This window comes from Helobdella robusta (genome assembly GCF_000326865.2).
Source record: "Helobdella robusta unplaced genomic scaffold HELROscaffold_17, whole genome shotgun sequence".
Taxonomy (NCBI): domain Eukaryota; kingdom Metazoa; phylum Annelida; class Clitellata; order Rhynchobdellida; family Glossiphoniidae; genus Helobdella; species Helobdella robusta.
The window spans coordinates 669493-686687 of record NW_008703942.1 but is presented as its reverse complement, the minus strand read 5'-3'; the positions used below and the strand labels follow the sequence as shown (position 1 = coordinate 686687).

General features: G+C 32.0%; 2 protein-coding genes across 2 annotated transcripts in view; one reads left to right on the top strand and one right to left on the bottom strand.

The window, feature by feature from the left end:
• Positions 1-367: 367 nt before the first annotated feature.
• Positions 368-7033, bottom strand: HELRODRAFT_76268 (hypothetical protein; the record flags this gene model as incomplete). Its single annotated transcript, XM_009015891.1, has 5 exons — positions 368-517; positions 2106-2184; positions 3788-3910; positions 3972-4041; positions 6850-7033. The coding sequence occupies 5 exons, from the start codon at positions 7031-7033 to the stop codon at positions 368-370; spliced, it is 606 nt and encodes a 201-aa protein (XP_009014139.1).
• A 5150-nt stretch (positions 7034-12183) lies between these two features.
• HELRODRAFT_75990 (hypothetical protein) overlaps positions 12184-17195 on the top strand; it is a gene marked incomplete at both ends in the record, with an annotated part of 9881 nt that continues 4869 nt past the window's right edge. Inside the window, 5 exons of the mRNA XM_009015890.1 lie at positions 12184-12307; positions 14172-14305; positions 14366-14457; positions 14777-14972; positions 15336-15425. Coding sequence (XP_009014138.1) covers positions 12184-12307; positions 14172-14305; positions 14366-14457; positions 14777-14972; positions 15336-15425 — 636 coding nt within the window. The remainder of the gene's footprint in view (positions 12308-14171; positions 14306-14365; positions 14458-14776; positions 14973-15335; positions 15426-17195) is intronic.

The following is a 17195-nucleotide window of genomic DNA, read 5'->3' as shown; positions in this document are numbered from 1 at the left end:
ATGTTAGAATTTTTAGTTCATATTTGAGAATCAACAAATACATTTTATTACTCCATTTACGCTCTGTTCAAATGCATGGTTTGTGATTTATTGTGGTGATTGGAAGTTGGCAAATATTCTATTGACCACATGGCCAGTTTAACCAATAGACGAATGAGAGGAGAAAAAAAACTTGATTACGTAATAGTACTGAGATAACGAAATAATTGATAATTAAAAATAGCCTAGTATCTATGAAAAAGCTGACAGAAAAAAATTATAAAATCCTTATGAAATTACATATATAACAGACAAAGTTTATCTTAAATCATTTTTTTAGAATGCATAAATACTTTAACAATAAACTAAACTAAAGTTGCCATTAAAATTAAAAAAAAACTAACGGTTTAAGTTGATCAGCAAAGTTTTTCATATCTTCCTGAATTGGCACTTGTCCATGAAGGGAAATAATACTTAATTCCACCAAATACTGATTTGAGAGTAGTTCTGTTGAGTCAGTATTTCCTGGACTGAGCAACTTTTTGTTTCAAATTAATAAAAAATATAAATAAGAGAGATAATGTAACAGAAGCCAACATTAACTAATGAACCCAATTTCAACAGATAATACGGCGCGTATATATACGCAAATGTAAACCTTCATATGCGACGCAGAGTTTCAAAACAAAACAGCTAAGCCATGTTATGTTACCATGTAAAGAAAATTATACTCATGTTTGATCAATATTAAACAAAGTTCTTGATTTTTCAATTCTTGAACACCTACCCACAATGGCCCAAATTACGAGGCTATGTCAAAAAAATAAAAATATTTATATAGCGCCAATAAGCATCGCTGCTTTAGAGGCACCGGAACCTATGCTCATATATTGAAAAGATGAACATTTGGTCTTTTTTGAAAAGACTTAGCGACGAACATTGTCACAACACGGCTAGCGAGTTGGGGTTTGGCAATAGGAATGTTTAAAAAGCCTGTTGAAGATCTGCAGAGCGATCTAACATGCTTATGACGAAATATGAGGTCGTGTAGATTGCTGGAGATTTTGACAATATTATTTAACAGGTTAGGAACGCAATTTTGAGTTTTTTCGATCGGATACAGGAAGCCAATGAAGAATTAGAGGAAAAACAGAAGAGCTGGAGCAAGAGTTTTGTTGAAGATCAGTCTAGCAATGTTTTGGAATAAATAATTGAAAAATGTGAGTGAGGCTGTGGGACTTTATAGGTGGTCAATTGCATTCAAATTTTTGATGTGATTATATTCAGACATGATACGTTTAAACAATTTTTATGTAGAAACTTTTTCATGTATTTAATATTAAAATTTAGTATCTGATCATTTTAAAAAAATTTATCAAAAAAAAACAAACGTAAAATATAACCAAACAATATGTGTTTGAGCCAAACTCGTGTTAAATATGGCATCCAACTATGCCAACAATTCGGTTGGACATTCTTGCTCCTCATTGTTTCTAAAAGAACTGCATTGGCTTTCAGTGCAATCGCACTTCTTGTCTTCAAAGTCCTAAAATCTAATTGCCTATATTCCATTATTTATCTTTTTCTTACCATGAGCATAATAAAACATTCTGCAGTTTTCTTAACACTACCATAGCTAAATCAAAATTCTCAAGTTGCAGATTTCAGGTCGCTGCTCCACAGGTTTGGAATAGCTAGCCAACGGAACTCAAAAAATAGTAAATCTATGTCCGATTTGTAAAAACGACTCAAAACATTTTTGTTTGCGGATGATGGCTCCGGGCGCCTCTAATGCAGCTGCGCCTGGTAAATCGTCATACTGTTATTTAGAAACCAACTAAAAATAATCAATGCATGCAATGACTTCAGTTAAACATTTCCATAAAGGTCATTTGTTTGAGCGTACAACTTTGACACATGACTATACATCATATGATATACTGAATGAATTAGCAGTTCGTTTTGACTATCAATTTATAAGATGTCAAAAAATGTCTTATTGGTCAAAACAAACAAATCTTATAAAACACACCAGCCAAAATCAATTGAAATGAAAAATAATAATTGGGCTTAAATCTACAAAAGAAGCAACAAAACAAAGTGTAGAAATAAGCTTAATTACAAACTTTACTCAAGCGTGAGACAGTAATTTTTAACCTTCCTTTTCGAAAGACATAGCCATTAATAACGTATTCATAATCAAGCCTAGAATAAATGGTATATATACATAATAAATTTATTAATAAATAATTAATAAATAATAATTTAATAATAATAATAATTTAATTTAATAATAATATTAATTTAATTAATAAATTTATTTGCTAAATATTTAATAAATTTATATTGTACATATACATATACAAACTGCTCTTAATAATAATATAAATTATATCAGGATCAGAATAGGCTTTTAGTGCATGATCGCAGACTTCAACATGTACTCTAATCATCCTGAATCTGTGAAATGTCTAGTTTTAAATGCTTTGCTCTCAGTCAATTGACACTTTTCCTGGTAAGCTTTAGTCCTACACTTTACTCAATTTTACAGTATCGAAAGATATACATTTTTTACTCTTCAAACAAACGCCCCAATCTTTTTCTTCTATGTGACCAAACCATCTCAATGTAATAAAACTAATTACATCTACCTAATCATTTTATCTCATCCCTACCTATAAATTTTTATTACTGATACCATTCATAAAGGAGAATGTTTTTTTTATAAATGTTCTATCGCCCAAGCTTCACATCTAAATAGCATACAGCTTTTTACATAGGCCTAATATATGTCACCATGAAAATCATTTCTTTAAATTTTGTCCAAGCTCCTTTCATTCTATTTTCAACTGTTCTATCTGATCCAAATCCTTGATCAGCACATTTCTTAGAAGTAAAATTTGTAACTCCTTAAAACCTTTATTTACCAATATCCTACATTTTGTGTTGTAATTTTTACAGAACTTGCATCATTTGAAAATAAAAACTGAAAATTTAAAGCCTTTTATATAAGCCAAAACACACTCTATGCTTATCACATTTCTGAACATAGCACTGATATTTCCCAAAACTTTACCTTACCTACTTTGTAAACTACTTTTTTTTAGGTCATCTCCCTTTCCTCGTCACATAACTTCTCTTTTATTTCAGTATGTTTTACTTTATTTTCACATTTTGCCATATGTACCAGATCATCACATTAACATACAAAAATTTTCAAAGTAGCCCACTTCAGATCCATCTACCAATTTTTTCAATAACTACAATGAGTAGCAGAGAACTTGGTGGTAGGTTTTGATACCCGCTAACTTGCACATTGAATTTCGTAAACATTTGTCAATCTTTATTAGTGTTCCTGCTTTTTTCTTAACAAATAGCTTATTTAAATATGAACAATAATTTTTTTACCAGCAATTCCCTTATTTCACTATCTTATCACTTCCTGAGGTATATTGTATTGAATTCACAAAAGCAAATCTGTGTTTTTCCCTGCCATCAAACTCTAGCAGAACCTAAAAAACAGTGCAAATAAAAAAACAATTTGACCAAATACCAATCCTATTTAATATTTTGAAACTTATAAATTATAATAATCATAAATGCATTTTAGTTTATTATTAAACATTTTCCTAGGTTGCTTATACTTATAAATGTTACTGCTTTCCTACATACACTAATGAACATTTTAGTCATCAACTATTACTTCTAAAAACAAATTTTAATCTTTTTATTTCTGCACTTCACTGGCTTTTTACAAATTAAAATAATAAAAGTTACTCGAATATGTAGCATAGCATTTCAAACAGACATGAATCCCATTTCAGTTAAAAACTGGGTGATGCTGGAAGTTGTTGCTGAATCAACAAATGTTTTTATTATTGTGCTTTTTGATTTATCACTTGTGTCAGGTTGACTCATGAAGCGCACATGCCTGCAAAATAGTTATAGATTAGTAAAATTTAGCATAAACAGTTAGTTAAGCATCTACCAACCAAGGATCGTCAGGAAAGTCAATTGCATGCCTGACTCCTAAAACAACAGGAATGCATGGCGGAGGTCCCCCTGTTTATTTATATTAGTTAATTAATTAATTAATTAATAACAAAAATCCAAGTTAATCAAGTATGTTTTTAAAATACTCATCTGAACAGTAATTTCTGACCTGTTTAACTACTATAATATTATAGTTATATTGCCTAACATTTCGTGACATATTTTATGTTTATAAAATAGGTATTTGCATTCAAAATTTCAAACAAAAAATTATTTATTTTAAACATTATTTTTGAATAATGAATATAAGGTAAAACAAAAAAATGTTAAAATTATTAAAATTGCTTTTAAAATAAGCTCAAAAACCAAAATGTAATGCTGCAATCATAAAAAAGGTTTACAACATTAAACTGAAAAAACATATAGAACACTCACTCAAGATAATTGCTGCAATGAGTTGTGACAATGGGAGTTTGTATGTGTAAATCAATATTTTAATTTATCTTGTTATGTGTCAAAATAACTTATTTTGTTTGCTTTTTGATAAAATATTGTTATTTATTTATAATACTCATAAAATATGATGCACAAAAGAGAAGGGGCTATTAGAACACACCTGGAAACAATACATCAAACGATCTCATCTCAAGAAATATTAGTAAACAATACTAGCATAATACACGGTAACAAGAACCACAGCCATCTAAGAATTGCTGGAGTGATCTTCACTGACCAAAGAAAACCGCAAATCAACAAGCAGCAAAGAATATCACCATCACTAAGGACCAGAAGAATTTTATTGAAAGAGTTTACAAGGAAAGAGAATAAAACAGAACAAAGATACAATAAATGGACAGGACCAGGATATAATAAACGGGCAGAACATAGCGGAATAAAAGCACTTTGCACAGAACAAAGCAGAATAAAAGAACTTTGCACACACAAAATTGTAAAATCTGGAAATATTCCTATATAAGCACTGAAGATGAGTAAAGAGTAAAATCGAAATATGGTCCATATACGCCTCACCATGAGCACCAATGATTTTCTAATTAATTTTAATAAATTGGATAACAATTACAAAATTACTGTTAGAAATATTGAAAAGCTCAATCGTAAACTTTTGGTAGTTTTTATCAAATATTGCATATATATATATCTCATATATATATATATATGAGACATAAATTAATCTCATTTATGTTCATAGATTTGATATAATCGGATTTAAATATATTTTTGTGTTAATACTCTCAATTAATAGTTTTATTACAGGTAATGAAGAAAGAATTTAACTGTAAATATTTTATTTCCAAAGCTGATGAATTAAAACATTAATCAAACGTTATTAAAGTGATTTATACAGGAATTTAACTATAGCAGTCGACTTAGTCCATGACCTGGAAATATAAGCTTGACTGAAGTCTGTATTCATACATTCACTGGTCAAATACATCATATTTTGTTGAAATATATCATAATTCATCAGTTATAATTATTCAAACTATCTATTAGTGTCAGATGTCTGACATAATTCACATGCATGTTAAAGCACAATAGGTAACAACTTTAAAATGAATTTAAATATTTGTACTATTCATTTCTCAATTATATTACCACTGTTATTTGAAAAAATGTTGCATAAATTAAATGAAAAAATAGTTTAAACCTGTCCATAACATTTTGAGCTATGATCATTTAAAGATCTAACCATGGTTCATCAAATGATAAAACACTACAAAAAGCACCTTAGCAAAATGATGCTGTGATAGTACATACTACAGTTGTATATTTTTTTAAAGCTGAATAATTCTGTCATTAGATTATGCTATAAAATAAACTATAAAATACCACACCTGTCATATGATTGACATGCTAGGCTTGTTTGAAACTTTGATATACTTCAATAGCTGTCAGCACACTTTATGCTTGTTGTATATGACATATATTTGTCATGATATATATTGCAATATATATTCTTACATATTAAATTAATAAACCATCAATGACATAAACACATGCATGCATTTAATAGGAATAATAAACAAAATGTTAACAGTTGCTATAGATTTTCCTATGGTATCGTCCATGCTTACAAACAATCATAATGTACTTATAATAAATTAACTCTGCCCATTTTGAATTATCTAGCACTTGATTATTTATTTATATCAAATTGAAAATAATTTAATTAGGTAAGTTTTTTAGATTATTACTTGTTAAAAAGTTGAAATAGTGAACATTAAATAAAAAAAAGTTAAAATATGAGTAAATTTCTGTTTTGATAGCAATCAATGGCTTATGGACTGGTTAATAGGGTTAGGGCCTCCCTCTTTAACCAAATTTTCAATCATTTCACAAATATGGAGTGGTTAAAATTATCAATCATTTGTGAAATGATTGAAAATTTTGTTAAAAATGGAGGCCCTAACCCTAACCCTGTTAACCACTCCATAAGCCATTGATATTTGACAAGTAATGATCTAAAAAACTTACCTAAGAATTAACTTGTATTAAATTATTTTCAATTTGATATAAAATTATAAATAAATAATCAAGCGCTAAATAATTCAAAATGGGCGGAGTTAATTTATTAAAAGTACATTATGATTGTAAACGTGGACACCATAGGAGTACCTATCTCACGTTTTACCATAAATTCTCCGAACCAGATTTTTTAATCAACCAATTGCAGCGTTAATTGCTATTTAAAAGCATTAATTTGTTGATGAAGAACCCTGATATATTTATGCATTGCAAATGTTCTAACTCTAACTAATTATTTTTATTATATTATAATTTATTTTATATAATATTTTATAATATGAAATAAACCTCAAATTTTATTTTAAACTAATTTAAAAAAAATTTACTCACTTAATGAATAAACCATCTCATGGTCGTTAAACTTTTCAGGAACGCTGTCAGCCATGTCACATAAACCCTTGAGCCTGTTGAGAAGTAGATCCCTGTGATTTTCTAAAATACTTCCTTGCAATACATATTCGTGGAGGGCCGACGGTTGAGGTGCTTTTTGATTGGCAATATCAAGAGCGGACATTTTATAAAAATAAAGAAAATACTAAAAAAATAGGTGCACGCGAAGAAAGATGCGCCGTCACCTATAAATACTTAAAAAATGATGAGTGACAGAAACAATTAGGAAAACAATTTACAATAGTCGACATAATAATGTCAATATTTAACGATAGCATGCCACGGAAGGTCAAAATAATTTTTCTATGGAAAACCGTTTTAACTTTAAAAAAAACCAACAGAACGTAGCAGAAAAGTTGACAGCAAGTAAGGGACTATCCATAAAGGATGTTACGCTTTTTTAACGGTTTTTTGACCCCCTCTTCCCCCGTGTCCCAAACTGTCACAAATCGACCAACCAGCCAAAAATAAGCACGTCACAAAGCTTTACCCCACCCCCTCTTTGTGAAGAGTGATTAAACAAAGTAATTGTTCTATGCATTTTATTTTTTATCGATATCAAAATAATGAATGACAAGTTTATATGACAATAGTTTGATATCTAAATGTTCTTACAATATTTTAAATATAACAAATTAATATGGAAGATCACGAATTGCTTTCCTTCCAAAGGCTGGCCAGTTGCTGTGAAACTAAAATCAACGGAGTACATGGGCATTCTTTTTTTGGTATATTTGGTAACTCTATTTTTGTTTATTTAAAAAAGGAACGTCACACTTGTGTTCACCACCCTCCCCCTCGTCACAAAGTGTCACAAATATTTGGACCCCCTCCACCCCTTGAAGCGTGACATCCTTTATGAACGGCCCCTACTGTCAACTTACTGTCCACAACTTTTGCCAAAAAAACCATCAGCAGACACAAACTAAATATGATAGCGACAAGTTAAATACACCTATATTACTGTGTCAATATGGAACGTTAGAACGTTGTACCAGACAGGAATATTTGAAAACGTAAAACAAGAAATGAAAGGAATGAATTTCAGAATTCTGGGTTTGAACAAAATTCGTTGGAAGAAATCATGTGTCATTATCTACTAAGAAAGCAAATTTATCTACTCTCTGGAGGTTACACAAACGTAAAAATTGAACAAAAAAATGTCTAAAATTTAGAAGGTTTTTGGGTGGTGTCATATTTTCGGTCAAAATACACACTAAACTTTTCAACCTAGCTGTTCTTCAAGTTTATGCGCCAACGTCTGAAAGCAGTGAAGAAGATCTTAATGCTTTTTAGCGATTTTGATGATGCTTTAAAAACAGCTAAATGTCAAAAAACTGTAATTATGATGGGTGACTTGAATGCAAAAGTTGGCTTAGAAAAAATATATGACGTGGTTGGTCCTTATAGGACAGGTGAAAAAAAATGAAAGAAGAAAAAAGTTGATTGAATGGTGTGTCACAAATGATTAAATTATTACCAACAATGATCCTCTGTAGTCCCTTAAGGGACCGTTGAGGCCGATGGTATTCTTCTATCTCTCCAAAATCCTTTTCTTTCCCTCGCCATCTTCATTGAGCTCAATGTTCCAACCCCTGTCTATTCCGTGATATCATCCATCCACTTCCTCACAGGTCTTTCAACTTTTTTCTTCCAGTCCCCCTTTCTCATCAGTACTTTTTTGATCAGTCTGTCGTCTGTCATTCTGCAGATGTGCCCAAAGATACCCAGCTTTCTTTCCTTGACCCTTTCATACACAGTTTTTTGTCTTCCAAGTTGTTTTCTTATGGCATCGTTTCTTATCTTTTGTCTCCAACTGATTCCCAGCAACTTTCTATAACAATGTATCTCGAATGCTTCCAGTTTGCCTTTGTCTCTTTTCTTCAACGTCCAAGCCTCACATGCATACATCAATGTAGAAAACACACACGCTTCTACGATCTTTAACTTTGTTTTTGTAGATACATTACCGTTTTTCAATATTACTTTCAAAAATGCAAACATTCCTCTCGCGATTGCTATTCTTCTATCAATTTCTTTCGAACAATTATTGTCATCAGTTATGAGGCTGCCCAGATATATAAATTGGTTCACTTGTTCGAGCTTTTCTGCTATTAGAATAAAACTAAAGAAAATCAAAAAAGAAGTTGACCCAAAACGTTTGAATTTTGTCAGTCTGTCACAAAATGATGAGATCAAGGTCAAGTATAACGTTGAAGTACGAAATTGTTTTCAGTTATTGACGGAAGACGTAAATAAATCTAAATGTGAAATATTTAGAGATGCTCTCACAGAATCAGCAAGGAAAGTTATACCTGTTTAAAAGCAAAGAAAAGTTCAGAAAGGGATAACAAGTGACATCATATTTCTGATGGGTGAACAAAGGAAAGAAAAATGTCGCAATCATGATAGTTAAAGAAAGCTGGACAAAACAATCAAAAAATGAAAGAAAAAGATTATTTATAATTAATAATGTGAATTTTTGCCGCGAGGCGGAATCTTTTCTCTGTTTGAATACCGGCAGACGCCGCCGCCAGCCTAGGCAGTCTTGCTTTTGGCTGAGACTCGCCTCCTCACAAATGTTTTTCTCCGGGTCGGAAAACACGGGCCGGGCGGAAATGCTTTCGCGCCCTGCTTGCCAGTCGGTCAATCCGGCTTTACTAACCGCTGACAAGTCCTCTTCATACAGGTTTTATATGTTGAACAAGACAAACAAAAGCTAACTGATTTAAATTTTTTTACAAACAAGAAAGAAAATAAACTTACTCAGCAAGATAAATGTTGATCTAAATTAAAACAGCAACAGAACACAGTAACTAAATTCAGAACAATATCACAAATTACCAAATGACCAAAACCTAACACGCCAGGAACCGAACTACCTCCAAAAACTACACCAAATACTATCAAAAACTTACTCGAAAACTTTCTCAAAAATTAATTAAAAAACTCCAAAACTCGAAAACCAAATTCGAAAAACTAAAAACAAACAATTGTCCCAAAATACTTATATTTTCATTCACATGAGCAATCATTCATTCTCAAATATACTCACTTTACTCTCGCCATACTATTCACATAAAAAAACCCTTCACATAACATTCCACCGGCATGCATCCAAAACCTGTTTGTACAACGTTTTAGCAGCATGCATATCAGATCACTCAATACAACAAGCGCGCCAAACAACTAATACACGCTCATGTAACATTCATTCATAAACGCGAGCAAAAAAACTTTACATTATATGCACCTACTTTTTATTCTAAATATTATTCTTTCTTATTTACTATTGGCACCATTAAAAAATTACGTTATAAAAAATACTGTACGTTGCATGGCATTTATTAGTATATAGTGCTAAAAGGTCATTAGCCTATGTGCTGTTAGCATAATTTTTGTTAAGGAATAATTAGCATACGTGCAGTTAAATGTCATCAGCATTTTACGTAGGGGATGCTCCATTAAGCTAGCAGAACCATCTCTGATACGTCCTCCTTGATATGCTCTAGTGGAAGCAAGAAAGCAATGACGTCACGCATCTACTATAAGTGATGCAGTGAAATTTTAGTGAATAATCGTTTTTTACATAAAATTACGGTTCAATGACCAAAAGCTTAATTACACATCCCGCCAAAGAAAAAATTTTTGCATGATTTTACAATCATCTGCATCCACAAGACTCCAATTTGTTTCTAAAGAGAGATTTTTTTTTGCATTTACACTTTTTAATTCTATAGTGTTCTTTTTTCCTGCCAGAAAAAATCTTAATTTTTGATTCCCGTAACGTTTTACTGTACTAGCTTTTAGTTAAATTTATAAGAATTATCAATTGATCTTCAAGCCAACTCTTTGTAATATAATACTGGTTTGGCTCAGTAACTAGAAACATTTTTTACATCTCAAATTTATTAAGATTTGTCGATTTTCCGTCTTTTAGGTATGCGGTTTTATGCTGAAATATTAAATCTGTACAATAAAGTTTCTAATGAAAAAAATTTTTATAGAAAGTACTTCATTTTATGAAAAATTCAAAAGAAAGATTTCACGACTTACAAGTTGATAAAAATTGTTTTTTTTTTGTTTCAAAGGACGCAATTACTGCCATCTTAGCGTAAAATACAGCTGTTGAACAAAATTTTTTTAATGCAAAAAGCAGTGGACTGATGACAGAAATAACTTCGAGACCTAAAATATAAAAATGAAACTGTCACAAGTATATAACACGCCAAATTATATCATATTTTTCGTGCTCTTGTTTATAAGGCCCTGAGATGGATGATGATTAAAAAAAGAAACCTGTGTGTATATTATGTGATATATATATATATATATATATATATATATATATATATATGTGAAATATGAGTAACAAATACATACTTATACCTATACTGGACCTTGAACGCACATTCCAAGAACAATTATTCATCAAACTCATCAAATTTTACATTTTTTAAATTCATTAATAAATATATATTCGTTTTTAAAGATTTTATTCATGTTAATTATTTTTAATTGATTTATTTCATGCAATTGCATAATAATTATGCTTGTTAGTCTTTTTTTCTGCTGTACGAATAGACGAAAAGATTTGATGCGGCGTGACATCCCACTACCACTACGATCAAGACTTTATAAATCTGTGATACGTCCGGTGTTGTTATATGGTGCAGAAATATGGCCAATGGCAACCAAACTGGAACAACAACTTCAACGAACCGACATGAAAATGCTCCGATGGATGCAACGAATTAGTCTGAAGGACCACATCAAATCTACCGAAATCCTGCGTCGTTCTTGTTTAGATGATATAAAGGACGAATGCCGGCAACACCGTCTGCGGTGGTTTGGTCATGTCAAACGAAGTAGAAACAGTGCCATAACTTTTTTTGCAGATGTTGAAGTACCTGGCACACGTCCCAAAGGCCGTCCAAAGAAGTCCTGGTCGCAAACAATCGAGCAAGACATGAAAGCTCTAAATTTAAATGAAATGAATACAACTGATCGTCTAATTTGGCGCAAAAAGTTGATGGCAAAGAAAACAACGTCCTACCTCGGGAAACCGGGTCTCTGGACGCAAAACGAAGATTGATTGATTGATTGATTGATAGCGACATCCTATGTGTGGCTTCGTTTGCTTCGTTTGCTTCATACTGTTGCTAACTTCTTGGATCGTTTTCACTTAACTTTTAAAATAAAAGTCTTTTATCATCCTGATAACTTATAACTTAGTTTTTTTAAACAATATCTTGTATTTATAAATTTTATATTATGTATAGCAATGAGGAAAAAACGGAGGTTCAGAGCCGTCCAACGAACCCTACTCTGATATCACGAATTCAGGACCTGAAAAAACTTCCTGAAAATAACAATTGTTCCGATTGTAAATCGAAATGTTGGTGGTCGTGTTTTTGTTAATTTAATAAAATTTTAATTTTGAATAATTTAATTTGTTTATTATACACAAATTGTTACTTTTTGGTAAGGTCTTCCTCTTTCTTTAACCTCCTTCATTTCAAATAATTCATATGAATCATAATTACTTATATAAAATTATATTATAGATGCTAGTCTTTTTAGTGTTTATTTTATTCATTATTGTTTATCTATCTATTTTATCAAACAAATTTTTAGTTTTTTTAGTGTTTATTTTATTGTTTATCCATCTATTTTATCAAACAAATTTTTTATTCTCAATGTTAATCTATTGTTTATATATCAAGCTACCAACTAACTACTAACTGAGGGATTTAATATTTTGTATAAGACAGATAAAGTGTTGTACAATGTTTTTCTTTTTATACAATTTAGGTAGGTGTTGTTCGTATATCATTTTTAATATTATAATGTAATAGTTTAGTTGGTTAGAGTCAATGTACTATACATTTTTAAGAAATTATTCTAATACAACTTGTTTTTAATTATAAATGTTTATAATTATTTTACGTTTTACATTACATTTATACTTATTCTAGGACATCTACTTGATTTGAAAATGCATGTTTCAATCACATCAGAAACAAAACTGTACAGTGTAAATAGAATATGTCATTTGAATGTCAAGAATCTTTTAGTTTTCTTACTTTAGATACCTCTGGCATTTAAAATTATTCAGTAATTTCACATATTAAATAATTAGTTTAAGGGATAAGAACTTTAATTAAAGATGTATGGCACCTTAATTTAATGTTATTTTTAGAGAGCGGTTCTAATTTCCATATCACATAAATTGTGACATGAAAAATTAAAAGTTGATTTTTTTTGTTGTTTATTATGTTGCTTTGATAGTTGCAGAATTGGTTAAATTTTATTCCTATATTTAAATCTTTGGGTTTCAACAAAGACTCTGCTACCCACACCATACAACGTATATTTATGCATGCGCAAGCTCCGCTTTATACACTCATGCTGTATAATAAGTAGTTGTGCAAGATTTGGTACTTTTACCCAGAGTGTCTCCAGCTCCTCAAAAATTCTGTCTTTGAGTTCCAACTCCCAAGGAAAAATTTTCAATTTTTGCATTATAATTTCACTTAAAAATTACTACTAAATGATAGCTATTTTAAAAAACACTTAAAATCAGTCAATGTAATTGTTTTTCTTAGTAAAATAATTTTATATTTATGTTTCAAAACACACTGACAGAAAATTATATGATTTTATCCACATTGTTTGCATTTAGGTATCTTCAGTGTTATAGATAAATGTGTATCACTACAAATATTTTTCCTAAAAAACATGATTTAAAAAAATATTTTGAAAATAAAAATTAAAAAAATTTGTAACACTTTCCGGAGTCAGATGAAAAATATCAGACTTCTGTCTCTCAAAAAATTCTGACTAGCATAAATCTTCGACTCAGACCGACCCTGACACTCTGCTTCTACCAACCAAGCTAACTTGAAGACTGTATCAACTTTACAACCACACACTAGTTCTGCATAAGTAAATTAAATGTGCAAACATTCACTTTTTTCGTTGATGTGTCATTGCGCTTTATAAATTATTTTAATCATTTAATATTTTGCTGCTGTTGAGGTTTGATGCAAAGATTTTTAACTGGGCAAGGTTGTAAGGTCTCAATTAAATTGAGGCTTGAAGTAATAATGCTGATATTCATAATTACATTGGTGAATCATTTTAGTTACTTTTTAAATATTTTTATAAAATCTACCAAATCATCTAAACAGACGACACTTTTTAAATAGACCATCAGAAAAGAACCTGATATGTCTTTGTTTTTTGTACTTTTTTTCTAGATGTGACTCATGTGTCCTGTTCAATAGGAATATTTTTATGTGCTCAATGTGCAAAATTCCATGAACAACTCAAACCTGGTTTAAATAGAGTCATGCCAATAACTTCAAACGATTTCACAGAGCTTGATATCAAGGTTTCAATTTCGAATTTTTATTTAAAGAATTTGTTCAACATTTTTCATTGTTCGCCACAGCTTATCCAAGATATTGGTAACAAAATAAGTAACAGTACATATGAAAGAAAGATGCCTCCTTGTTATCGAAGACCTACATATAATGATCCCATGTTTGTTTTATTTCTATAATTTTGTTCTTAAAAATTTGTACATTATTTATGAAGTTTTTGAATAAAACTGTGGTTTGTAGTTGAATGCGATCAAGGCATCACAACTATTTTTCCTATCCTTTCAAAGTCAAACTTGGTTTGTCCAACACTTAACTTATTTATTACCTTTTCTTTTTATTTAACTTTTCGCTTTGTAAATCACATCATGCATTTTTTCATTACTAAATTTTTATTGCTATTTTTTTGATTTCAAACCATCTCAAATTCTTATATATTATAAATCTTATGGTTATTATCTCAGAAACATTTTTTACAATAGTGTAATGATGGAACAGTGGATTTGTGCGAAATATGAGCGCAAAGAATTTATGGAGGGCATGCCACTGCCTGATTACCTGGCTCGCACCAAGGAAGGGTACTTGTGGAAACGAGGTAAAGACAACAAACAGTTCAAAATTAGAAAGTTTATCCTTTGCAAACAAACAAAAACTTTAAAATATTTTACAAAAGAAGGGGTGAGTACTTTTGTGACTACCTTAAATTTTGTTCTTATCATACTATGTTTCCTTCTATTCTATTTTTTTTATCTATTTGCTCTTTAATTTCAATTTATTGTCTGATTTCTAATTTTGAATTTCTAAATTATTTTTCTGTAAGCCAAATTGTTGTTGCCTTTAAAAAATTAATATGATTAGGTTGTGACTGACAGTTTAAATAGTTTTTTCAAAATAAAATTGATAGCATTCAAGTCATACTTATTCGCACAATTTTTAAGATGTATGGTACCTTTTTAGCAATTTTTAAATTAGCCCAACTAACTCTGCACTGTTTGCTATCCATAAAATTTTGAATTATTCTCAAAATGTTTTTTTTTCCAGGCAAACATACCTCCCAAAGCTGAACTGAGTCTTGACACCATCGATGCATTTATTGTGCCCGAAAAAATTGGACATTCTAATGGGATGCAGGTTACAAACAAACAAACAAACACACATTTAGACGGCATTTTCCCCGAGATCGGGGGTTACCGTTTGGCTACCTATGATGAAACCGAAATACCCCTCGACTCCATCCACATCTGTCACTCGCCTCAGTATCACGCAACCCCGCTTTCACCCTGTCCTTCTCCACCTGCTCTCTCCATCCCAATCGCGGACGACCCCTTCCTACCACTCCTTCAACCTCGAACTCCAACGCTCGCCTAATCCCGACCCTTTCATCCCTTCTCAACACATGTCCATACCACCGCAATCTTGATCTCCTTATCAATGTCACAATGTCCTCATTCAGTCCCATCATTGACATCAGCTCTGTACTACTCCTCCTATCCTTCACTTTAACCCCACACATCATCCTCACCATAGCTCTTTCAGCCCTCTGCAGTACACTTTCCTCCTCTCTCCTCAACACCCAAGTTTCACCACCATATATCATCGCTGCTCTCACACATGCTTTATATACCCTCCCTTTCATCTTTCACTACCATTTCTTTCCCAACAATACCCCCCCCAGTTCCCCAAATTTCATCCATCCCAACACGACCTCAGCCGGTACCTGCCTCAAAACATCCTCCATCCGCATTCAGCTTATCCCCTAAGTAAACAAAGCTTTCCACTCTTTCAATACCATCACTCAACCCCGTCCTTGCGTCCGTCCTATTAATCACACCATGAACACATTTCTTACATTTGAACGTGCCTTCCACCTTTTTCAGTGCCCCCCTCACACCACTACATCTCTTATGCACCCATTTCTGACATCCTATACACAATACAGAGTTAGCCTTCACTCTCCTATCACATACCCCACAGGGGTCTATTTTACTTATCACTCGTTCCCCACCTTCCCTCACCATTACCTTCGTCTTACCAATATTAACTTTTAACCCTTTCTTTTCAATAACACTTTTCCATCTGTCAAATTTTAACTGCAATTCTTGCATGCTATCAGCCATCAAGACTAAATCATCTGCATACAAAATCTCAAATAACAACCCCTCCATTATGTTTCCACACACAACATCCATCACAATTGCAAACTGAAACGGTGATAACACTGATCCTTGATGCACTCCTACCTTAACACTAAAAGCGTCCGACATCCCTCTTCCAACCCTCACCTTTGTCTTTGCCCCTTCATACAGCTGCATCACAGCTTTAACAAGTCTCTCATTCACTCCTTTCTTCCTCAACGCCCATTCAATGACCTTCCTCGGTACTCGATCAAAAGCCTTTTCTAGATCCACAAAACACATGTACAATCTTCGTTTCTTCTTTCTATAATTCTCCTGCAACATTCTCGCCATGAACAACGCATCCACCGTTCCCCTACCAGGCATAAACCCACACTGCATTTCATTAACTGTCACCATACTTCTCAACCTCCTCTCAAGCACCCTCTCCACTACCTTCATTCCGTGCTCTAGTAATTTCACACCCCTGTATGACCCACAATCTCTCACATCTCCTTTGCCCTTATACAACGGCACCAACACACTGTGTCGCCAATCCTCAGGTATACCTTCATCATCAAACATACTGTTAGCAATTCTCATCATAACTTCAATTCCTATCACCCCACTCGCTTTAATATGTTCAGCCGCCACTTCCGAAACCCCTGTCGCCTTACCTAGTTTCATTTCTCTAACTGCTTTCTCTACTTCCTCCATCGTCACCTTCTCTATAGGTCCGTGTGTGACCACGGATTCCACATCTCCATCCCACTCATTCTCTTCATTC